The following is a 26683-nucleotide window of genomic DNA, read 5'->3' as shown; positions in this document are numbered from 1 at the left end:
AGTGGCAACACTGGCTATTCATGTCTGATCATATTTATTTATTAAGCCAATTGTACCTGTGACTACCGAATATTGTGATATTTGGTAATTACAATGTCTTCTGTGACTGGTCTTAGTGTTTTGGTTCCGGTTTGGTTTTCCTGTTCTGCTCAGGTGCTGCACGTGGGTCCAGAACATTTACATGGTCAGTCGACTGGGCAGTTTGTCCACCACGTCTCTCCTCATAATATAAATACAGTACATATTATCAGTAATATTTACAGTAATACTATCCAAACTTAAATATACTTTTATGAAAGAAAACAGCTATAGAATAATTAACAGAAGATTTGAAATGATGGCTGCTCTAAATGGATAATAACAGATCTGTATTGATTTGAGATTATTATTATGTGCTTTTACAGACCACTATTTTAAAAAACAGACACTAAAACTAATGAAGTTTTTGTATGATTTTATTTTTATCCTCTTTTGATTGATTTATAGACTAATATATGGACTAATGGTCTCAATTGTGAGACCACCTTGAGAAGCAACTATTATTGGCATCGACTCCCAGTAAAACAAAAGCACTTAACAAGTAGGTTTTATGTATGTGAAATATTGTTGAGGAATATCATGCCAGATCTTCAGGCCACATTTAATAACAATGACATGAATTGCAGCCGTATAGATTGGTGAGGGCGACTAATAGCATTAGCTTTATAATAGTTTATTAAATCAAAAAGTCAATAAATACAATCAGCCTTAATGATTTAATATAACAAAGTATAATCAACACACTCCTGTATGTTCCACTTTAATAGAAAACTCTCAATATTGCATAAACAAAAAGGCAAAGTGCAAAACAGTATCGACTGCAAGTTGATCCATTTCTAGATACTAAATGATCCTTGTGCCTGGTCAGTATCTTGGTCCTGTCAGTTTTTAGCTCCAGAAGAGAATTGCAAACACAGCAATAAATTTGCAGTGGCAAAATAATGTTACAAGAAGTAAATATTGCATTTTGTAGGAGTTGTGTCTCCGTGCTCAGGGTACCTGGTGGTTATTGCATTGTGTTTGTTTGTTTGTTTGTTTATGAGGATTTTAACGTCATGTTTTACACTTTTGGTTCCATTCATGACAGAAACGGTAGTTACTCATTACACAAGATTCATCAGTTAACAAAGTATATCGAACACAGTCATGGACAATTTAGTGTCTCCAATTCACCTCACTTGTCTTTGTCACATGTCTTTGGACTGTGGGAGGAAACCGGAGCTCCCGGAGGAAACCCACGCAGACACGGGGAGAACATGCAAACTCCACACAGAAAGGACCCGGACCGCCCCACCTGGGGATCGAACCCAGGACCTTCTTGCTGTGAGGCGACAGTGCTACCCACTTAGCCACCGTGCCGCCCGGTTATTGCATTTTACATACTGTGTCTTTTTCTCATGATGATAAAATATTGGGTTTAATAGTTGAAAGATTAAATGTGTGTTTTTTATTTCTGTGCCTCAGTTAGCACCAGTACTGCCTACTAGAACAATACCTGTGTATCTCTATTCTAGATCAGATTTATTTGTGCAGTCCTGGCCCTAATCTTTTTACCACCACGTATAATAATATCTGGAATATTATGAAGGAGAGTTTGTTTTATTATTAAGAAATGAAAGTTTTAACTGAATTAGTAAGTCAAGCTTCTTTATCTATTTCCTCGGCTGCTTCCGTTAGGGGTCGCCGGCGGATCGTGATCCGCATTATCGATTTGGCACAGTTTTTAGGCCGGATGTCCTTCCTGACACGACCCTCCCAATTTATCCGGGCTTGGGACCTGCACTACAATGCACTGATTTATGCATCCTAGCGGCCGGGTACCTATAGGACAATTCAGTGTCTCCAATTAGCCTGGCTGCATGTTTTTGGACTGTGAGAGGAAACCGGAGCACCCGGAGGAAACCCACGCAGACACGGGGAGAACATGCAAACTCCGCAAAGAAAGGACCCGGACCGCCCCACCTGGGAATCAAACCCAGGACCTTCTTGCTGTGAGGCGACAGTGCTGCCCACTTAATAGATCTTAAATGACTGAAACAGTGGCTGCATCCCAAACCACATACTTACATATCGTCACCTTCCTAAAATAATGGCCTAAGTCATTTTTTCAGGTTTTTCAGGAAACACAAAAAACTGAACACAATGGAAATAACTTCATGGGCTGGGTAGAGTTTTGTTCTGTTTAGAGCAGCTGCCATTTTAAAAAAGCATCTAAAATTGCCTAAGTCATATTGTCTTTTGACTTAGGCAAAATAAAATTGCCCAAGTCACACTCTTGACATAGGCCATTTTATTACAGGGGTAGAATCACATGATCTGTTAAACTAAGGACATAGGCGATTTTACCAGAGGTGGACAGCATGGTGAGGAGGTGATTTAGGCAAAAATATCATTTTGGTCCAAAAATGACTTAGGCCATTATTTTAGGAAGGTGACGATATTTAAAACTAATTATAATGATACTACTACAACCAATATTCTGCAACCAAGTACACAAGTACATTTTTCATTTAGATGTACAAAACACATTAAAGCTTGGATTTTTAGTAGCTGCTGGGACGCTGTTCCACACTGTGATGCAGTTGAACCTAGGAATTACAAGTAGCTGTGATTCTGCAGGGTAAAAGCCCCTTAGGTTTGCACATCGGCCCAACTGCTCAACAGACGCTTATTTTTGAATGCTGTTCGGTCTACAGCTCCGCGTTTAGCACCATCATTCCTCAGCAACTGATTAGAAAGCTGAGCCCCTTCTGCAACTGGACCTTAAACTTCATGATGGGAAGACCTCAGTCTGTTTCCCGATCAGAAACAGCATTCCTAGCACCACTATTCTGAGTACTGCGCCCCCCAGGGCTGTGTACTTGGTCCATTGCTGTTTATTCTGCTGACTGATGACTGTGTGGCAATGCACATTTCTAACCACATCATTAAGTTCGCTGATGACACGACCATTGTGGGTCTCATCAGCAGGAACAATGAGTCAGTAAACATAGAAGACGTGCAGAGACTGGCAGACTGGTGCAGACTGGTGACATTTCTTGGTGTTCAGGTAGCAGAGACTTTCACCTGGATTCTGAACACCAGCTCCACAGCCAAGAAACTAAGAAGAAGAACTTAACTCCCACCTCTCATCCTCACCACGTTCCACAGAGAAACCATCAAGAACATCCTGAGCAGCTTCATCACTGTGTGGTTTAAGAACTGCGTCATATCTGACCACTAGACTCTATAGCGAGTAGTGAGGACATCTGAGAAGAACATCAGCATCTCTCTTCCATCTCTTACCAACATTCACAAGAAACTCTGGATCCTCGAAGCTCTCAGCATTGTGGAGGATCCATCACACCCCTCACACCAACTCCTCACTCTCCTGCTGTCTGGTAGAAAGAACCAGAGCTCTTGGTCCCCCTTTTTTGGGGAAATTTGTGCCCCTTAATTCAATAGGGCATTTGTGAGTGATGCTGGATGAGAAGCCTTGGATCATAATCTTAGTTATGATCTTAATTCGAATCTTAACCGGGCTTGTAATGTTAATGTCAAAGCTCGTTGTTCAGATCATATTTCTATAACATCAGACGTTTGGATGTAAAATAAATAAAGACTTTATGATTTGTACTGATCATTTGGAACGGTTAAAATTCCCCTTCTCCACACTGTCTATATATTTATATCTCACAACATACGCGAGCTCTCCGTTTCAGTCCTGCTTCTTCTCACTGAGCGCTGAGCGGGGTGAAGGAGGAGAAGGATGATGATGATGATGAGTAGGAGGAGCTGTAGACCACGTGCATGTGTGTATGCTCATGTGTGCATGTGCGCGAGTGTGTGTGCTCCAGTCTGCACTGGGAGAGGTGCAGATCACACCACAGCGTGTCTCTCAGAGCAAACAGGACACAGCGGTACAAAGGCGGCTGCTATCGGGGTGTTGGTGCCAGGCTCACATGGCGCTGCTGCTGGACTGCCCGCCCTGCGTGGGCGCCTACTACTGCCTGATGAGGACCAGGTTCAAGAGGAGGCGCAAGAAACGCTCCGAGCGCAAAGGTCAGCCAATACCGACACGCTCTCGTTCTAGAGTCCGGAGTGTGGGCGCGTGTGGGGTGTAAGGGTTACCGTCGGGTGCTTACGATGGCGAAGGGAAACGTAGGGAGGGCGTGTGTGTGTTTGGGGTAGGAGTGTGTTGATATGTGGTGTGCTGTTAGAAAGACAAGTGTAGAAACTGATGTTACGTCTGTAAGGTCTGTTTAAATAATACTTCCATCGTTTTATTTAAACAAATAAGATCGGATCGATCATACTGTGGTGCTGATGTGAACAGACAAGCCGGTCCAGCACCAGCGGTACTCCAGTGTGATTTCATTGTAGTGAGAAATCATGTTGGGCACCGTGGTGGTGGCACAGCAGCTGGTAGGGGTGTTGCACAGCTCCAGAGGCTTGGGAGCAAAACCCAAAGCATATTTGTTTAATTTGGAAAAATTACGTTAATACGTTAATAACGTTTAATAAACGTTTGAGTCATTTGAGTTCAGAGCTACTTAATGACCGACCTGTTTAATGGGGCAGTTGGGTGGGTAGCACTGTCACCTCACAGCAAGAAGGTCCTGGGTTCGATCCTCAGGTGGAGCTGTCTGGGTCCTTTCTGTGTGGAGTTTGCATGTTCTCCCCGTGTCTGCGTGGGTTTCCTCCGGGAGCTCCGGTTTCCTCCCACGGTCCACAAACATGCAGTCAGGTTAATTGGAGACACTGAACTGCCCTATAGGTGAATGTGTGTGTGTGTGTGTGCCCTGTGATGGACTGGCGCCCCATCCAGGGTGTTACTGTGTGCCTTGCACCCATTGACCAGCACCTCACTGTGACCCTGATTGGATAAGCGGTTAAGAAAGTGAGTGAGTGAGCTACTTAATGACCGACCTGTTTAATGGGGCAGCTGCGTGGGTAGCACTGTCACCTTACATCTAGAAGGTCCTTGGTACTATTCCCAGGTGGAGAGGTCCGGGTCCTTTCTGAGTGGAGTTTGCATGTTCTCCCCTTGTCACTGTACAAAATCGTGTACGTGAAATGATTTGAAGATCGGTTGTGATGGTGTTTGACATTGAACTTGAACTGATGAATCATGGGTAACCTGTAACGGCCTGTCTTTCACCTTTAAAGCTTAATAAACAAACACCCTGCAGATTTACAATCAGCTCTCTGACCGGTTGTTGTTGTTGCACACTGTACGAGAACCTCGGTCGTGGAAACTGCAGCGTCTCAGCATCTCAGCGTTGAGCATCTCATCTCGTCTCACATCAACCTTTCTCAGCCTCAGTCTCGTTCCCAGTATTCGCAATCTCTGAGAGTACTTATTCCCTCTAAATTTGTACTTTATTGTGTAATAAACTTCTTTTATTCAGAATAAATAAAAGGACAGGTCGTGTTTACAGAACGTAAAGCTGCGTGAAAGTCGTGTATATCAGAGCTGATTTCAAAACCAACTCAAAATCTTATAAATGCCACAAAGGTGACGTTAAATCAAGATCTAAAGACGCTTCACACAAACCCAGTACCAGTACAGTACACTGGAAATATCGGTAAGGTGGGGCGGCACCTCGTTTATTCAGCGATTCTTTAAATGACTTGGCTGTAGGAACAGAACTCGCTCATTGCTCAAGTGAGGAGCGTCTGTATTGATGACACTTCCTGTGACACCGTGAGGTCTTATAATAATAATAAGAATAACAATAAGAATAATAAACATGGGTAATAGTATATTTAAATCTTTATTTTTTTTTTAATATTACAGTAGTCGGTTGTATATTATCATTATTCTTATTATTAATCATAGTCTGTTTTATAAATAAGAATTATTCGTAGCTTCACGCAGCAATTTTCAATTCCTGTATTTACCAGAAAGGCACTTTTTAGTATGAAAATTAGAAGTTTATCTTTAAATAAGAAGCAAATGTGTGACGGTTTTGTGTTTTATTATTTAAACGCTGCTCAAAACGTCAGCAAATCACAGAAGTTCAGTGTGTTTGAGTTTCAGTGTTTGAGTTTCAAAGCTTCTTCTGTGTTTTAGATCCGCTGTGGAAGATAAATCACGTCTTCTTACCCTGTGTATTTACAGTGCATCTCAAAATCCCCAAAATATCACACACACACACACACACACACACACACACTCAGCAGTAGCTCCACTGAACTGAGCAGGAAAGTCCTGAGGTGCTGAAATGGCGTTTTTACAGACGTCCCTAATGCTGGATGACGGCCCCAATCTGTCGAGCCACTCGTTCCTCTATCAGCTGGTACCAGAGCAGAGGAGCGAGCTGGAGGAACGTGGACTTTAATCTGATATTCTCTAACACTCGCTGTGAAATTCTGTCGTACGCCTGGCAGGAGGGCACCGTGCCCATCTCCTCCAGCCTGAGATTCTGAGTTCTGGTGAAGTTTTGCTGGGTTGTAGTAACAGAGTAACATTAATAATTCTGAACAGTGTGAGTGTGTACATTATAAATGTTATAATTAGATGAGATGTGACTGTCGGTGCCGGAGTTGTTCCCGGGTGAAAGTCTCTCCATTGACTCTCTGATGGTTTGTGAAATGAGGACGAGAACGACCGCGGGTTTTTTTGCACCGCCAGCAGATCGGTGGAAATGAGCTGTTTCAGACAGACGTGATATTAAAAGTGATGTATGATCCTCACTCGCTCACAGCACTGTTATATACAGCGCTGCACTTTATACTAAAGCTTTATTATACTGTATATATATTTACTTTCAGCACTCACAATTCTAATGATTAAAACTGGACTGTTATTCAATAGTTTGGTAAATGGAGAAATAGAGAATATCTTTAATAAAGTTTAATTATTACAGATCACATTATTAAATCCATGATCACATTATTACATTCATTATTACATTATTACATTCTCATTATTAACTAATCTGTTAATAATGTTCCGTCTGATTGTTTCTTCTTTTTTTCCTTTGTTGCACTTTGTTCTGTCTTTCTTTTTCTTTCTCTTTTGTTCTTTCCTTCTTTTTTATTCTTTCTTTCATTTTTTCCTTTCATCCTTCCTTTCCTTTCCCTTTTTTTCTCATGTTTTTAGTTTTTTACTGATCTGTTTGTGTATTTTTTCACCCTGTTACCTTTTTTGGTCTTTCCTTTATTTATTTATTTGATTTTGATGTTTTGTTTTATCCTTTCTTTTTGTTAGTTTTTGTACAGAATAAAATGTGCTCTTTGATTATGAATATCAGGAACACGAGGTTATTGTGAATTTTAAGCTCAGTTGTTTGGTTTGTTGGTTCAGTAACATGTAATTGGTCTCTGTAAGACTGTTCTTATTAAAAGCCGCCGGGCCGGACGCTGGTTTGTAGCGGATTTCCTAATTGATGAAGCTGAACAATGACGAGTGCAGTGTTGTGTTGTGTTTTTTTGGGTGATGCCGTGCTGTTTGTGTGTAGTAGGAAATGATCAGGGTGACATGTTCATGAACCTAATTAAGCTTGATTAGCCTGCTGCATTTAGGATGCTGGGTCGAGACTGTTGTGGTGAAACACTCCTCAGAGAGTAAAGTGTGTGTGTGGGGATTCGAACCCTCAACCTTTTTTTTAATAACCCAAAGCTCTACCCACTAGGCTACCTCTTTATGTGCACATGGTGGAGGGTGTAATGGGTTCCAAACCAGAACCAGCCCTTTCTTGTTGGAAAAGACTTTATCTAATCGGTGCACTTTATTGTACAAACTTAACATTATTTTGCCGGTCCAAATCAGTACCTGCTTTCTGATTCTATGAGGGTTCTTCAAAAAGTTTCCGCACTTTTTTAAACTCTATTTATTAAGAATTTCCAAAACAAACAAAATCACTTGTCTACATCGTCACCTTCTGATGCGTTTTTCCAGCATTGTACCGACTTGTTTTTGGTTGAGCACATAGCCACTGATGTGCCGCTGCTTTCACATCATCGACACATGAAAATGTTCTTCCCCTTAAAGCTTCTCTGAGCGTCCAAAAAGGTGGAAACCAGATGGAGCTAAATCCAGATTATAAACGTCTCTCAGTCTGTCAGACACGACCAATTACTCCTCCTCCACCCTCACTGCTTATAACCACAATATAAAAGTGAGGAAACTTTTTGAAGATCCCTCGTAAAAGGACTCAGTAACAGTGGACTTCTGGTCTGTTTTTTTTTTTTTTTTTTATATTTAATATAAATCAGTAAATCAAGCAGCTGTACTTCTGGTGTTATAGGTATGAAGGAAATGGAAATGGAGATGGAGCGTATATCTCCTGGACACATCTGACAAACTGCTCTAAAATTTATGATGCCCTTCGGTAAGAGCCCAGCAGGGATTTACCAGTGCTTTTATAAAGGAGGGGTCCGGTCAGTGTTTGCCATTAAAGGTAAATACGACTGTTTATACCTGGCTCCGGCGGCCCAGGAAACCAGAGGACGGACACACGGGTGGGAAAACGTGGGAGCAGAATGATAAACTAAGATACATAAAATCATAGCTTGTTATCCAGGACTACTCCGAAGATTCCTGCTCAAATCCCAGGATTCACACTACGAATGACGCAGGACACAATATGTGTTAATGCATAAGACTGCAAGTTGTGTTTCTTTTAAGTTGTATTCCACATTTTCAGCAACTGAGCAGCTTCTTATAGATTATTAAACCAAAGAAAGTGGTCCAACACAAGGTCAAGTAAGGTCGTTAAATAGTGCTTTAGATTTTTCACATTTTATTTATTTTTAGGCTCTTACTAGAAAATTTCCTCTCAGAAAGCAAATGTTCCTGTCATTTTCGTTTCCATCCATGTCGTTCATTTAACTGATATTTCTGTGTATCGTGATTAGTTGGGCTTGACCTCTCATCACGATTTTGAAAGGAAGTTTGACATATAGCGCAGCTATGCATTTATCAAGCGCTGAAAATAAGCATCCGCTCCGTCAGGGCATTCTGTCGGCCGCTTTTGTGCGGCGGATTCCTGAAAGCGTTTAAACTCTAAAGAACCTGCAATTTGCTCGGAGGTGAAATCGGTGTTGGCAGACTAATTCAAATCTGTTATTGGTCATTAAAGTGCAGAAATTGAATAATGGAGCTGGAGGTTTTTTTGGCCGCGGGCACTCGGCGCCGCTCGTGCTCGGGCGGAGGGGTGGCTACGCTCGTCACCCCCGGACGCTCGGCCCATCAGTTTTAATCAGGCGGAGCGACGGGTAGCTCCGTCCTCCGGGAGCCGCTCTCCATTAAGCGCCCGGTCAGCCGGCGTCACTTGCACGTGTGCTCCATTAGGGATCATTACCTGGGTTCAGCCACCGTGCAGAGCTGAGAAGAAGCCGAGCCGAGCTGCATTGCAGTACAGATAGAGCGCAGACAGGACGCAGACGGGACTTTCAGACTACAACTGGTTCCTTAAAAACGACTGTTACCTTCTGAACTTATAATAAACAGTGTGATTTATAGCAGATTAAAAAAGACCACTGATTTCTATCAATTCATTAAAACTAATGAGACTAATGAGAACTAACTTAGAATATACAGAGGAACCGCTGTTTAACAGATTTCAGATTTAATGGACAAAATCAGGAATACCGAATGTCCCTGTGAAAAGTGTACCGAGACCAGTAGTTCAGTAATTGTCCAGTAGTCTGCGCACGTCTCACTGTTTAAATGAGTGATCAGCTTTATTTTGTCGGGAGGCTCGCTCTGTTCTCGCCTAGTTGAAAATTGAAGACAAATTATGACAAAGTTTTATTTTATTATTTCTCTTTATAAAAAAATATAAAATACTGTATTCGTGCTTATCCTTTATTTATCTAAATAATGAAAGTCCTTTTATTTCTGAGGTAGGTACAAACTATGCAAAACAATTCTGCACATTTCCCTTTTTGTGTAAAAAATCCTCACATAAATAAACTAAGACTTTGCCTGTGCTCCTTCCAAGCTTGGAATTTACATATTTTTAAGGAATATTAGCATATCTACATTTTCAAGTCCATATTAAGTGTCAGAGATTTTGACAAATGCTTGAAAATGTAAAATAATGTAAAAAAGATTTCAATAAAGCCTTAATAACCTACTCCATCGTGCTCAGTGAGAAAATCAATAAGAGCGTCGGCTTGGAGGCTGAATATTCCGTTTCGGCTCTTTAGACACGTGGCCCGCGGGACTGAACGACGGGTCTCCACTTGTCAGCAGCAGGTGGAGGTCGAAGGGCAGCGGGTGAGGAAAAGTAATCATGAAGCAGAGAGCGAGTGCTGGCGTGAGGGCCGGAGCAGGACAGAGATGGATGGTTTTTTGCTAATAGGGCAGAATATGAGGGATTCCAGAGCCCGGCGCCCAACACAAACTGTCAGGGCCGCCTCTCCGGGTCCTAACGCAGATAGATAGGTGCAGAGAGCAGATGTGTGGGAAAAAATGAGGAACCTCTCCGAAACGGAGCGGCCGGCTTCATTCTTTCTTTTTCATTTACTGCTGAAATTATGTTCACATAAAAATCCTGGACAGGCGGCGAGGCGGCCGGGTTTCTCATCTACGGGAGCGGACGGATCCAGTCTGTAGGAGACAAATCACCAAGATGCTGCAGTGATCAAAGTTCTTTAAATATAAATAAATCTGATAATATTATCCATGGATTTATTTATTAAAAGTATCCACCCCGATCAGCTATAAGATTAAAACAACCTGCCTTTGATATCTCGTGGAGGACCTTCAGGGATCAGACTTGTTTGTCCAGCACATTCCAGAGATGCTTGATTAGATTGAGATCTGTCCCACCCATTGTCCCTCCCACTGTCCCACCCACTGTCCCACCCACTGTCCCTCCCACTGTCCCACCCACTGCCCCACCCATTGTCCCTCCCACTGTCCCACCCACTGTCCCTCCCACTGTCCCACCCACTGTCCCACCCACTGTCCCTCCCACTGCCCCACCCACTGCCCCACCCATTGTCCCTCCCACTGTCCCACCCATTGTCCCTCCCACTGTCCCACCCACTGCCCCACCCACTGTCGGTGGGTAATTACCACAGATGCTTATTTCAGGACCAGACTTTATATTGTTGGCATCCTTTGGGATTGGTGAGTCTTGGCTACCCAACAGCGTCAGTCACTGGTGGCCTGTCCCACCAACTGTCCCGCCCACTGTCTTTCCCTCTTTCCCACCCACTGCCCCACCCACTGTTGGTGGGTAAATACCACAGATGCTTATTTCAGTACCAGACCCCATATTGTTGGTGTCCTTTTGGATTGGTGAGTCTTGGCCACCCAACAGCGTCAATCACTGGTGGCCTGTCCTTCACACTGTCCCTCCCACTGTCCCACCCACTGTCCCACCCACTGTTGGTGGGTAATTACCACAGATGCTTATTTCAGGACCAGACTTTATATTGTTGGCGTCCTTTGGGATCGGTGAGTCTTGGCCACCCAACAGCGCCAGTCACTGGTGGCCTGTCCCTCCCACTGTCTCACACATTAACGGTGGGTAATTACCACAGATGCTCATTGCTGTATTGAAGATATTCAAACCCAGTCGTTTGGTCAAAGCTGGACAAAAGTATTGGGACACACCTCTAAATCCCTGAATTCAGGTTTTTCCCTCCTGGATATTCCACGATCAACTGTGAGTGAGCTCACAGTTAAAAATCCTGACTGAGGTAAAACACTCCCCTAACGACTCCACATCCCCTCCTAATGCATACATTTCCTCCATGCCAGCACTCCGCGCCCCGCTAAAGAGTTCCTCATCAGGAACCCTAATAGGACAAGAACTGATCTGACTTTTCTCTTGGCTGGGTGCGGTGTAATTGGAGCCTGATGCCCGAGCCTAATTGTAAATGGGCTTCATATCACCGCTCGTTTCCCTTGATGGCCGCTGAAGGCTCGTCCGGTTCGTGCTGGCGGAGAGCGCTCTCAACGTCTCGCATTAGCGCAGGACTGTGTGTTAGAGTCGCGTGTGTGTTCTGTAATGACGTCGGTAATGGCGCTTCTGTGTTATTCAGAAATCAGAAATCTGGGTTTAAAGTGCTTTCTTTTATATTGAGGGCGTGTTTCATGTGGAAACCAATCATTTAATGCAAATCACTCACTATCGAGTGTGATTAAACCACTATTATATAAGTATTTTATAACCTGTAATTTAAGTTTGATGTCAGACGTTTACATTCAGAACGAACGAACATGCACGCCATGAAAGGCTTTTATTTAATTAATTTTGGAACTTTTTTGGAACACATCAAAATCAGCTCCACTTACCATATAGAAGCACTTTGTAGTTCTACAATTACTGACTGTAGTCCATCTGTTTCTCTGCATGCTTTGTTACCCCCTTTCATGCTGTTCTTTAATGGTCAGGACCACCACAGAGCAGGTATTATTTAGGTGGTGGATCATTCTCAGCACTGCAGTGACACTGACATGGTGGTGGTGTGTTAGTGTGTGTTTTGCTGGTATGAATGGATCAGACACAGCAGCGCTGCTGGAGTTTTTAAACACCTCACTGTCACTGCTGGACTGAGAATAGTCCACCAACCAAAAATATCCAGCCAACAGCGCCCTGTGGGCAGCGTCCTGTGACCACTGATGAAGGTCTAGAAGATGACCGACTCAAACAGCAGCAATAGATGAGCGATCGTCTCTGACTTTACATCTACAAGGTGGACCGACTTACTACAAGTAGGAGTGTCTAATAGAGTGGACAGTGAGTGGACACTGTATTTAAAAACTTATACCAGCACAACACACACACACCACCACCATGTCAGTGTCACTGCAGTGCTAAGAATGATCCACCAGCCAAGTAATACCTGCTCTGTGGTGGTCCTGTGGGGGTCCTGACCATTGAAGAACAGCATGAAAGGGGGTAACAAAGCATGCAGAGAAACAGATGGACTACAGTCAGTAATTGTAGAACTACAAAGTGCTTCTATATGGTAAGTGGAGCTGATAAAATAGACAGTAAGTGTAGAAACAAGGAGGTGGTCATAATGTTATGGCTAATTAGTGTATAATGTTTGTGAGATCTGCAGCTCTCAGTTCTAATGACAATGAAATCATATAAACAATAGGTTTGTTTGCTGATTAATCAGTTAATGGTTAACAATGGTTGCCATTGTACCTTTTTCCCTTTGAAAGTAGTTCTCTAGAGACTATGGCACAATTTCCTACACGATGCCAGTTTCGGCTGTAAATACTAAAATTGAGGAACTTCATGATCTAACATTTACTTGCCATCTTGCACCAGGGCAGCCGAACAAATGGAACCCTCTAGCACGCGCCCGTAAACTGCCTCCGTATTAAATCACAGGCCTTTAATAGGACGAAGCGTTTTGTTGCGATGTAAAAGGACGGCAAGACGATACGTTATGAACTCTATAAAATACTTGCTCAGAATTTATAGGTGGCAGAAGCCGGAGATGAAAACTATTCAATTACACATCACAGCTCTGCACTTCATGATGATATGTGGTGCCATTACACGGCGGAGATTTATCACCACACACAGCGCAGGCGGGTGTGGCGGTGCACGGTCTCGAGGCCCGGCCGTAGCGTCCGTACCGTGTGAGACTTTCCTCTGCAGATCTGTACACGCCGTCGTGCTGGGATCCGTGTTTCAGCATCACCTCCCTGAAGACCACATGGAGTTACCTTCAAGTCTTGCATCTTCTTGCATCAGATTCACCCAGACGAGCATTTCTGCAGTCTGTGTTTAATCTAAATGTAATTAAAGATGAAACTCATGAAGTTTGGGATTCTCTAGTGTATATGGGATGAGCACGACTCTAAAACGATCCCCCCCTCCGATACGACTGAGCTGTAAAGGTGGAAGGAACAGAGGCTCCTCGTGCATTTTGTTGTCAGAAAGCGGAGGTCAATGAAGCATAAATTCTTTGCTCAGCACGAAAGCGGTGGGTGCGATAAATGGGCGCATCCTTCAGCCTAAATGGTGCAAAAGGGGGACAGAGAAATATAATAATGTGAGGGACTGTACCGAGGGACTGTACCGAAACCGAGGGAGGAGGAAAAAGATGGGAGGAACGGCAAGCCGTCATGTGTCGCTTTACCATTATAGATTTAAGTTCTGAAACATGTACTGCTACTAGTGATAGATAGACAGACAGACAGATAGATAGACAGACACACAGCCTAGACAGACTATAGACAGACAGACAGATAAATAGCCAGACAAACTATAAACACATAGACAGACAGATAGACCATACATAGACAGACAGACTACAGACAGATAAACATATAGATAGACAAACAGACCTTTGATACACAGACTATAGATAGACAGACAGACTACAGACAGACTGTTAACAGACAGACAGACTACAGATACACAGACAGACTATAGATAGACAGACTAGACAGACAGACTACAGACAGATGACAGACAAATAGACTAGCAGACAGACAGATTATAAATAGATAGATAGACAGACAGATAGACTAGATAGATGGACAGACTATAGATAGACAGACAGACTATAGATAGACAGATAGATATACAGATAGATAGACAAACACATAGATAGACGGACAGACTATAAGTAGAGAGACAGACAGTAGATAGACAGACTAGATAGACAAACAGACTACAGATAGACAGACTACAAACAGACAGACTTAAGATACACAGACAGATTATGGATAGACAGACAGACTACAGACAGACAAACATATAGATAGACAGACAGACTATAAGTAGACAGACAGACAGACAAACAAACATATAGATAGACAGACTTTAGATACACAGACAGACTACATACAGACGACAGACAAATAGATAGACAGGAACACAGTCTACAGACAGACAGGCAGTCTACAGGCAGACAGACTATTAACAGACAGACAGATAAACATTAGATTAGATTAGATTAGATTAGATTCAACTTTATTGTCATTACACAAGTGCAGGATGTACAGTATCTATGATATACATTATTTACAGGATATGGGCAGTGGTATGGATAAGATATACAGGTGAATATATTATTGAATGTACTATAAACAAGATATATAACTAAAGACAATATACAGATTGAAGTGCAGATTAAGATTAATGTGCTATGCAGATTAAAGTGATACAGATTAAGGTGCTATGAACATAATAGAGGAATGTATATATAAAACATAGTAGACAGATGTATACGGTATAGATGGAAATTATGAACAAATGAGATATGTACAAACAAAGATAGACAGACTTTAGATACACAGACAGACTAGACAGACAGACTACAGACAGACAGACAAATACACTAGCAGAAAAACAGACAGACTATAGACAGACAGATATACAGATAGACAGATAGATATGATGAATGAATGTTGTCGTTTGCTGCTTTTGAGCAGAAACACAAATGGTTGTCATGGTAACCAATGCTTTAAATAAGTAAAATACCGTCATGTTCAATAATAAAATAATGTAAGAAATGATCAACATGTGCTGAAGGTATCGGGTTATTTATCAGGTACGAAGGTCCCTTATTCTGACTCAGTTTTCTCAGACGTCTAATTATATCTAACGTTTATTAAATATTAAATGTATTATATTATTTGAGTTATTGTAGTTATTTAGTCTCTGATTTTCTGAACCTTCGTCCCCTGTAAAGCCTCTCCTGAACCCATCAGATGAAAGATTTAGATTCAGCGCACTGTGACCTTCCACCGGCCGGGCTGTGATTCAGTCCCGCGGGCCGTGATTAACGACCGGCCGCCAGATATTAAACCCACTCAGCACAATGAGAGTCCCTCACATTCCACGCTTCTTCATCTTCCTTGCTTCCTCACCTTCCTCATCTTCCTCGCTTCCTCGCTTCCTCACCTTCCTCAGCTTCCGGTTTCCTCCCACAGTCCAAAGACGTGCAGTCAGGTTAGTTTAGGACGTTAAAAACTTGAACGGATGAATCTGGTTTTCTAGGTAACGGGTGTGGTTCAAACACCTGAGTTTGTCATTAACTGTGCTCTGCGATGCATTCCGGTCAGTTTTGGAGATCACTGACCTCTCAGTAACTCTGGCTGGGCTCGGCTGCCTTTCATTAGAACCCTGTTAGATCATCATGATCTCTGGGCCTGACGGGTGCTGGGAGCAGCCTCGGCCCGACCCGTGTTACGTGTGATTATTTATTAAAAGTCCTGCTGCGTTCTGACCTGAGGACACCGCTCGCCTTCGTCTGTCATGATCTGAGGGGAGAAATCCACGCTGCTGAAAATCCTCGATGTATTTATTTCTTTCTTTTTCCCGCAGATGCGTTCGGTTTATTTGGAGAGCTGTTGAGTTGTTTTTGAAGCTTGTTAGGACGGTTCCGAGCGGCTTGGCGCGTACGCCCGTCATATCAGATTACTCCCGCTTAAATCCGACTGCTTCTCAGCGGGTGCGCTGGAAGTTCTGAGCCGCGAGACTCCGTTAAAGCTCTGCGCTTTTTCGGGAGGGAATCGGAAGAGGTGCAGCGACGGGAAGAGGGGGCGGGAGGTTCGTCCTGTAATGAGCGGGTTTTAGAGGATTCGGATTTTTGACTGGAGCTTCAAAAGATGCTCGAGAAGCAGCCGCGCTAAGCCGTGCTAAGACGTGGCATCTGGTTTAAAAGTTGAACTGTGAGGAGTGTTTAATCTGGGTTTGGGTGCAGAATTATTAGACGACTTCAGGTAATCAGATCTGAACACTTTTCATAATCCTGTTAGGGAAAAACCTCCGAGTCCTTCAGCTGTCAGACGTTTAGGTTTGTCGATCAGTGTCAGGCAGGTGGAACGGCTCGTTTTGACTCTAGTATTGTAAACAAGTCTCTTAAAAACTTAAACTTTTTACTGACTAAAAAGCGCTGATATAAAAAATATATGATATATAATTTCAGAGGTGTTAGACTGAGACTTAAAACAAGCAAGGAGCTGATTGTTTTATACATATTTTATGTGTTTTTCTCTCATTTTCTTCCAATTTATCGTAGTCAGTTTGTCTTCTGCTGCTGGGGGATCCCTGATTTTTTACGCCTCCTCCGACCCACATGCAGCCCTCAGCAGAACCCTTTTCCACCCATATCTGCCAATCAGGGTCCTTACACAGCGTTTGAAGACCCTGTCCACATATTCCGGTCATCCCTCCCTGCAGGCACTGCCAATTATGCCCGCTAGATGGCGCCCAGCCGAACCGAGGAGTTCAGAATATCCCGCTGCGACACCTGGGCGCCCAGGAGCTGATTTTTAATGCGCCTCCTCAAAGGGTGTAAATTTTTTTTTTTATTATTGAATACCTTTTTTTATTAATAGCTGGTGATTTAGAGCCACGGCTAGCAACCAGCAACCTGAAAAATAAATAAATCCACTAATCGAACCAGTCTACTCCAGTCCAACTTCCATTCATTCACTGTTTTCTACTGGCGAACGATAGGAAACGCCCAAAGTCTATTTCAGGTTTTTAAATGCAGATCATTAAAACATCAATATTTGTAGAATAAACTGGACGTTTTGAGAGTGGCATGACTGGTCTGACTTTAAATTCTCCTCAAATGATGTGTGTAACATGTAAAGTGAGGTGATTAAGTGCATGGCCAAAAGTATTTGGACATCTGACCAAAGTTCGTGTGAGTTTGTTGGTCAGTCCTTTCCAAACACAGGAATCAATATGACACGATGTCCTATTAATGTTGTCCCTTTTTTTATACAGACACAATTTTGACTGCAGCAGTACAGAGGAAGTGAAATGCAATCAGGTCATTGGATACGACAAGATAGGGAGGAAAACTAGGAAAAATGCCAAAAAAAATTAAAGATGTTATTTATCTATTGTTCTGCTGAACTTTGTGTTCGTCGTCGTGTCCAAACACAGCTGTTCTAACATCCTGAAACCCAGCGTTTAATCACCCGAATCGGCCAACAGTGCTGAACTGACCATGCCAGGTCACACATGCCAATGTAATCCACGCCGTCCAAACCTAAATCATGCTCTCGTGATCACTGAGCTCATTTTCTGTTCTGTGATGAGCAGTGGGACCCGGCTTCCTCTCCTCCCCATCCACCAAACACGCTCCTCACCGTGACCTTCATGGTGTGGCGCTGCTACCTATTTTTTCAGCGAGTTAAAAAAAAAACCCATGCAGCCGCCTCCCGGAGCGCCGGGATTGGAGCCGCCGGAATCGGAGATTGAAGCTGATCTCGGAGCTGCTTACGGATTCATGGGCTGAAGTGGGAGAGCAGGGACGGACGAATCGAACCTGACAGGCCCAAAACAAGCCTCTGCCTCGGGGTCTTACATCCTGGTTACAACACACAGCGTTAACCAGGCGGAGAGAAATACAGATTACAACAGAGAAGGACACAAAAGCAGAGCAGGATATGTTAAAGTGCATTCGGTTATTGGTAACCGGTAATTAGCACAATCACCCGTAACAGCATAGGTTAGAGCAGCGGTCCCCAACCTTTCATATAAGATACAATTTCACGGACCGGCGGGGGTGGGAGGATTTAAAATAGATTAACTGTAGAATGGAAAATCAGTGTGAATCCTGAGCCTTTTTCCGCTGCAACGAGACGCTGCTCCCACCTAGTGGTTATTGGAGACAATAACACCCGAACAGTGGTAGAAATTTAATTGCTCTTGTAGCGTCTCTACTTATTTACTCTTTTTGTGCGGCCTGGCAATAAATGACCCACAGATTGGTACCGGTCCGCGGCCCGGCGGTTGGAGACCCCGGGTTAGAGCACCTAGTTTTTATGTAGATTAAATGTTCTTCTTCTGAACAAAGGAAATACGTATCTGTTAGTTATAGAGAACGACTTGGTGTCACCTTACAGCGAGAAGGTCCTGGGTTCGGCTCCCAGGTGGAGCGCTTTGGGTCCTTTCTGTGTGGAGTTTGCATGTTCTCCCCGTGTCTACATGGGTTTCCTCTCAGTGTTTGACATGGATTTTGAACTGACGGGCAACCTGTAACTACCTGTGCTGTCATGAATGGATCCAGAGTGGAAACATCACCTTCAAATCCTAATAAATAAATACACAAATATATACGAGGTATCTTCAAAAAGTTTCCTCACTTTTATATTGTGGTTATAAGCGGTGAGGGTGGGAGGAGTAGGAGTAATCGATCATGTCTGAGAGACTGAGAGAGCTCCATCTGATTTGGACGCTCAAAGAAGCTTTAAGGGGAAGAAGATTTTCATGTGATGATGTGAAAGCAGTGGCGCATCAGTGGCTACGAACTCAACCAGAAACGTTTTTCTTTGACGGCATTAAAAAGTTGGTACGAGGCTGGTAAAATGCATCAGAAGGCGACGATGTAGAGAACTGATGTCATGTGTTTTTGAAGAACTTGGACATGGACTCGACCGCCTTTAGACTCCACGGCGGCGGTCCTGATTCATCCCGCTGGGCGCCTTTCATTCTCCCGTGGATTATTAATCTTTAATAGGGTAATAATTGTGCCAGCATATTTGTTGTCACCCACCATTAGCCCAGATTAATTATGCCATTTAGTTTAGCTTAAGAGAGTGTCGGGCGTGAAGAATGGCGTGTGATGGTGGACGGCTGTGATCAGCACCGGCTGCTCTATCGTGTGTGTGATTGCTTCGTGTATGTCTGCCTGTCCGGTGCTGAAACACCTTCCATCGTTGATACTTAGCATCTTCTTTTTATCTTTATATTCACGGTGCTTGGTTAGACTGAATCAATATAGCAATATAGAGTTAAGGGTGTTGCTCAGGGGTCCAACAGCAGCCTGGCAATGGTGGGGCTTTGGGCCAGTTTTTTAACCACTAAGCTACCTCTGTCCAGCCGTCGTTTGGAGCATTGGCATTTCCTGTGTGGTCACTCGCTTGCCAAAATGTATGTTTGTCCGGTCCTATCACATCGAAGCACCCTGATCTATCAAACACCATCCTGCTGCAGTTGACCAATCGCTTTGAGCAACTGGTCCAATAGCGCCCGGTTATTTGTTAGCATTGAGGCTTTGCATCTAATTACTTTCCTTTATTGTTGGACGGATAAAGTGGCATGAGGACGCGTGCGGGCGGGCCATGCTCCCGTCGTTTGAGGTGTTGATTAATGTCTCGGACCCACACCTCTAAATGTATGCGTACTAAATGTAAGCTGCCTCAGGCGGTCAATGACAGCGGTGCTGGTGATTAGTTGGTTTGTCCTTCACGTGCCCTTCAGAAGGTGGCAGCGGGCAAAGCTTTGGCTTAGTTCTTATACGGTTTACATAGTTCCAAACTTTTAACTTCATCCCTGGGTGTCTTTTATTTTTTTACTTTATTTTTATTATTGTATTTAATACAGACGTTCTGAAGACCAAACAAAATACATTTAGCCTTGCTGTGTTATTTAATGAGCATTTTTTTAGTAGGCACACATAAAAAGTACTGTATTATGGAACTTGTGGGGTGTTGAGGTGGTGTCCTCAAGAGATCCACAAAATAAACAGTTACGATGGATTATTATGAACTTTTTTTTAATGAGCTATAAGCACGATTATGTACTTTTGTATGTAATAATATAAACCCAGTGGTACAAAAATGTACCCCAGAGACAAAAAGCTACATTATAATGCTTATTTTTAAATATCTTACGTAGGTGTACACTTAGAGATAGATCTCACACATCTGATCATTTAAAAAAAAGTAAGACAAATTTAACATTATTTTTTATTCATCAATACTTGAATAAAACGTTGGTGTTCGGGTAGCGCAGCGGTCAAACTCGGTTCTTTGTGACGCAACAAAGCGACCGACTGTGATTCATTTTCAGGTTGAGCTGCAGATTTCAGACGATTTCTGAACATTAGAGGCTCAGATTGGGTGGAGTTGGTGACACAAAACAGTTAATGCAAATTAAGAGCGAAGCGATGTGGTGAATACCTATAGGATAGAAGTATTGAGCAGATCTTTATGTTACGTACTTCATTTACATCACCGTGAAGCGCTACCCTCCATTTTTGGTTCCTGGATAATCGTTTCTACTTGAGATGGAGGAGAAACTCACTGTCACGGCATCAAACTCACAAAGAACAAATGCAGATTTCATGTCATGTTGACAGCACAGACAGTGATGGACTACACAGGGATGTAGGCGATTTCCCTCCAGCATCTGATTTGTGATTAGATTGTAGATATTAGCCAGTAAAGTACGCCGTACTGCCATGGCATTGTGTTTATTAATTAATTTATTCATTTTTTGCTTGGCATCAGTTAAACCAGTTAGAGACTGGTATGTTTATAGCTCTTAATCAGTTGACAGTGTCTGATCCCAGAATGCTGCTGGCTTCCCGTTTTTGGTCGACGCACTACTTTCCTACCAGCACTGACACTGCTGCACATCACACACTCACACCAGTACATCACACACTCACACCAGTACAACACACTCACATGTCATGTCAAGTAATGAAAACATCCACCCAAATGAAATCTGGTCATTCGGGTCTTTTCATGTACAGAGCAACAGATCATAAACTGTCAGTACTTGTATAACCACAAAGTGCACCTATATAGTAGGTGTAGCTCCTAAAGTGACTGTCCATTTAAGACAGGCGTTCCTAATAAAGTGCTTGGTGGGTGTCATCTTTTTATACGTGTCTAAACTTTGTGTTTATCGTATTTATTGATCTTTGATTTATCGCAGATGTATTTATTATGAGATGTATCATTTATGAGAATAAAACTTCTCATTTTTACTTCAGTTCTGTGTTCGGGGGGGTTCAGTAGTAGCTAAAAACAAACAAATTTAGAAATAATGAACCGATTTATAGATGCCTTTGACATTAGACCCCAACTCACAGCAACTTACGACTATGACTGAATACAATTCAAGCAATTGAGGGTTAAGGGCCTAGCTCAGGGCTCCAACAGTGGCAACTTGGTGATGGTGGGTCTTTCCCTATGATTATTATGCCCGTATCTGGTGTTCTCATTGGCTGTAGTTTGACAAATCACTCGCAACCTGCTCGCAATGCCTTTCACACTATACAATATTAAAGTCACAATGGACTGTTCTAGTTATTATGACCTGTCTGCTGTGCCCCATGTTCTCGCTCCTGTTTAACTTCTTATATTCATCACGTCTTCTCTTTACCACGTCCGTTTTGCTGAGAATCTGAACTGTTAATTCTGATCAGTGTTTTATATTGATGTTTTCTCGTTTACTCTTTGTTTCTCAGGCGGAGCGGGGGTGCGGCAGCTTCGGCCTCAGCAGAAACTCTTCACTATGGACTTGGATGAGGAGGAGAACATGAGTGAGTGTCCGTGCACCCCAATAACCTCAAATACACCAGTAGGATATACGAGGGATGTTCAAAAAGTTTCCGCACTTATATTGTGGTTGGAAACGAAACGGTGAGGGTGGGAGGAGGAGTAATCGGTCTTGGATTTAGCGCCATCTAGTTTCCACCTGTTTGGACGCTCTAAGAAGCTGTAAGGTTTTCATGTGATGATGATGTGAAAGCAGCGGCGCATCTGTGGCCCTGCGCTTTTAATGACGGCATTAAAAAGTTGGTGTGATGGCCGCTCAGGTGGCGCAGCGGTAAAAAAGACACGCTGCAACCAGAGCTGGATTCTGAGTACATCGTTTCGAATCCAGCTCCGCTTCACCGGTTCGAGGCTGGGTGGCTGTATGAGCAACGATTGGCCGGTTGCTCAGTTGGGGGGCGGGACAAAGAACCGGATGTGGGTCTCTCTCTGTCAGAATGCGATTACGACCTCTGCCGGCTGATTAGAGGCGCCTGCACAAGAGATGAGGAAGAGTGCCCTTGGGGTGTGTCTCTCCGCATGCAACGCTAGGTGGCGCCAAACTCATCAATGTGTGGGTGGCAAAAATGCATCCGGCTGCTGCTCATGTTTCGGAGGGGATATGGGTTAGCTTCGATCTCCACGGTCAGGGCAGGGTTCGGCATAGACAGAGAGGAAGCACGATGCAAATTGAACAATTGGATGCGCTAAAGGGGGAGAAAAAGGGAAAAAAAAAAAAAAAGTTGGTGTGATGCAGGAAATATGCACAGGAAGGTCACAATATAGAAAAAGTGATAGAATTTGTTTTTAATTGTAAATAAATAGTTTAAAATAGTGCGGAAACTTTTTGAAGATCCCTCGTATGTGTATATCTCCATGTACTTTATCTGCTCATGCCTACTGACCAGCATTTCCAGGTCCAACAAGTGATTTTCCCTTGATTTCATCAGCAAACCTCAGATTTTTTATCATACCTGCACTCGAGCGAAAATATGTACACGGATGCTCCTGTAACTGGTCACCTTATTTTTATTTTGGTTCCACTGTAGATACGTTTGGATCTCAGTAGCAGTTGATTAAGCAATTGAACTTAATTAAAAGGATTCATGGATTTGTTAGTAAGGGTCACAATAACTGGTACAAGTGAAGGGTTTGGATCAGGAGTGTTTTGATTATAAACACACACACACACACTTGGGGGCTGAATTTGGCTGTGAGGCTCCTGTCGACCTTCACCCACCTCTTCAGCTCTGGATGAAAGCTTTAGATTAAAGAAATTAAAGATTGAAGATTTAAAGGAAGCCCCAAAGCTACTGGATGTGTGCTTTTATTAGTTTGTGGACAGATGATCTACAGAGGTTCGTCTGTTTCTAGAGAAGCGATGAGATGTCAACTGGTCAACTGGTGGTAGGAGCTTCTTCACCTGTGATCAACAATTGAATCAGAATCTTTTATAGTTGCCGTTCTTTGGTCCTTTGGCACTTTTTTTACACTCACGGTCCGTTTTATCAGCTCCACTTACCATATAGAAGCACTTTGTAGTTTTACAATTACTGACTGTAGTCCATCTGTTTCTCTACATACCTTTTTAGCCTGCTTTCATGCTGTTCTTCAATGGTCAGGACCCCCACAGGACCACCACAGAGCAGGTATTGTTTAGGTGGTGGATGATTCTCAGCACTGCAGTGACACTGACTTGGTGGTGGTGTGTTAGTGTGTGTTGTGCTGGAGTTTTTAAATACCGTGTCCACTCACTGTCCACTCTATTAGACACTCCTACCTAGTTGGTCCACCTTGTAGATGTAAAGTCAGAGACGATCGCTCATCTATTGCTGCTGTTTGAGTCGGTCATCTTCTAGACCTTCATCAGTGGTCACAGGACGCTGCCCACGGGGCGCTGTTGACTGGATATATTTGGTTGGTGGACTATTCTCAGTCCAGCAGTGACAGTGAGGTGTTTGAAAACTCCAGCAGCGCTGAACACACACTAACCATGTCAGTGTCACTGCAGTGCTGAGAATCATCCACCAATAATATGGGGGTCCTAACAAAGTATGCAGAGAAACAGATGGACTACAGTCAGTAATTGTAGAACTACAAAGTTCTTCTATATGGTAAGTGGAGCTGATAAAATAGACAGTGAGTGTAGAAACAAGGAGGTGGTTTTAATGTTATGGCTGATCAGTGTAAAGATGGTTTGCTGTAAAAGCTTTTATTAAGGAAGGGAAACAGTACACACTTTTAGTCATATTCATAATTTTGGATAAATGAAACCCCTCTACAACCCCGACACGGCGTACGTCAGTGATAACGCTCGCTCGTCAGGTTCTCTCTCAAGTCGTCCTCACACAAGTGATCAAAGAGCTTCAGGAAGAGACGAGGCTCTTTCACCGGCTTTAAATCTGTCAGCCATATTCATCTTGTCTCTGAATGGAACGGTGCGTGTTACCACACGACTGTCAGAAATAGCAGCAAACCCACGAAAAAACGAGCACACCATTGTCCCGTCACCTGCGTCTTCTCCCGAACGCCCCTACAAACGAGCGCTGGGTGGTTCATTAGCACCTCAAAGCACATCCACCGGGTTCTTATTTAGATGTGCGCTGGATAAGCGTACAGATGTTCCTGAGCGTTTCCTGTCCAGCCGGCTCGTTATTTTCATCCGGTACCTGAATATATATTATACAGTAGAAAGTTTATAAGTGAATAAATAATATGCTATATATAATGAGACGGAATAGAATCCAGAACTCATTTCTGCAGATCTTTGATTGTTGGAACTCATGTGCCCGTGTTTGATATGCTGATCATGTTATATTGTTTACAGGTTTCTACACCCAATTAACGAGGGACGGGTGTTTAATTTAATTAAAGTGCTGAAGATCTGATTATGTTTATATAAAAATGCACGGCGTGTATGTGCAATCAGCCCGTCGTGTTTAAAGTGCCCCTCGCTGCACCGTGTTTACATGCACGCTAATAATCTAATCATTCACTGACTTTAGTCATTATCAGATTATATTCAAGCTGAATGATGAATGAGAAATAGAATTAAAGAAACAATATCTGAGTAACATGTCTGTACTATAAGTCCGATCAGATTATGTACTAAGACCGTAATCACAATATGTCCTTTCAATATTATGGTATTCCCCCTGAAATGCTCCCTCAATATACAACCCCAAATCAGAAAAAGTTGGGACAGTATGGACAATGCAAATAATAATAAAAACACAGAGTTTCTTACATTTACTTTTATTTGATGTCAGACAGGATGAACCTGAGATATTTCATGTTTTATCTGCTCAACTTCATTTCATTTATTAATAACAATCAGCTTTTATTTTGTCTCGTTCTTCCTGCAAACACGTCTTAAGATGTGCAGCAGTACAGGGTCGTCGTTGTCGCATTTTTCCTTTCAGAATTCTCTATTGGGGACAGGTCAGGACTGCAGGCAGGTCGGTCCAGTACCCGTACCCTCTTCTTCCACAGCCACGCCTTTGTAATGTGTGCAGCAGGTGGTTTTGCATCGTCTTGTTGAAAAATGCTGGACGTCCCTGGGAAAGACGACGTCTTGAAGGCAGCACATGTTGCTCTAAGATCTCAACATACTTTTCTGCATTAATGCTGCATCACAGAGTGTAAATGACCTTTACCAAGGGTACTGACACCTTGTACCATGACAGACCCTGGTACTGACACACCCCCATACCATGACAGACCCTGGTACTGACACACCCCATACCATGACACACCCTGGTACTGACACACCCCCATACCATGACAGACCCTGGTACTGACACACCCCCATACCATGACAGACCCTGGTACTGACACACCCCCATACCATGACAGACCCTGATACTGACACACCCCATACCATGACACACCCTGGTACTGACACACCCCCATACCATGACAGACCCTGGTACTGACACACCCCCATACCATGACAGACCCTGATACTGACACACCCCATACCATGACACACCCTGGTACTGACACACCCCCATACCATGACAGACCCTGGCACTGACACAGACCCATACCATGACAGACCCTGGTACTGACACACCCCATACCATGACAGACCCTGACTTTTGGACTTGTTGCTGATAACAGTCCACAGCTCACAGCGTCCATTTTTTCCAAAAAAATACCTGGAATGCTGATTCGTCAGTACTGGAATGTGTTGCAGGCTTGAAATGCAGGAATGGATGTTAATTAATAAATAAAATGAAGTTGACCAGACAGAACATGAAATATCTGCAAACTGTCTGCAATGAAATAAAAGTCAAAGTAAATGTAAGTAACACTGCATTTTTATCTTATTTGCATTTTTCTTACTGTCCCAACTTTGTACCAATGTAAAAAAACTATAAATAAAAACATTACACTCACTGGCTTTATTTATATAGCGCTTTTTACAGTGAACAT

At 43.0% G+C, this 26683-nt stretch overlaps 1 protein-coding gene across 4 annotated transcripts in view; it reads left to right on the top strand.

Annotated features, from left to right (window-relative positions):
- The window catches only part of adarb1b (adenosine deaminase RNA specific B1b), a 155188-nt gene that overhangs the window by 86917 nt on the left and 41588 nt on the right, over nucleotides 1-26683 (top strand). For 3 of the 4 annotated variants that reach the window (XM_063005424.1, XM_063005426.1, XM_063005425.1), the window contains one exon: nucleotides 22180-22254. In XM_063005424.1, coding sequence (XP_062861494.1) covers nucleotides 22227-22254 — 28 coding nt within the window. In that variant the 5' untranslated portion in view covers nucleotides 22180-22226. Of the gene's footprint in view, nucleotides 1-3895; nucleotides 4081-22179; nucleotides 22255-26683 lie in introns of those variants that run through there. The other variant, XM_063005427.1, reaches the window with a different exon arrangement.

The sequence above is a fragment of the Trichomycterus rosablanca genome, chromosome 12 (genome assembly GCF_030014385.1).
Source record: "Trichomycterus rosablanca isolate fTriRos1 chromosome 12, fTriRos1.hap1, whole genome shotgun sequence".
NCBI classification, from domain to species: domain Eukaryota; kingdom Metazoa; phylum Chordata; class Actinopteri; order Siluriformes; family Trichomycteridae; genus Trichomycterus; species Trichomycterus rosablanca.
The sequence above is the reverse complement of the archived record's forward strand: the minus strand, read 5'-3'. Positions and strand labels throughout refer to the sequence as shown.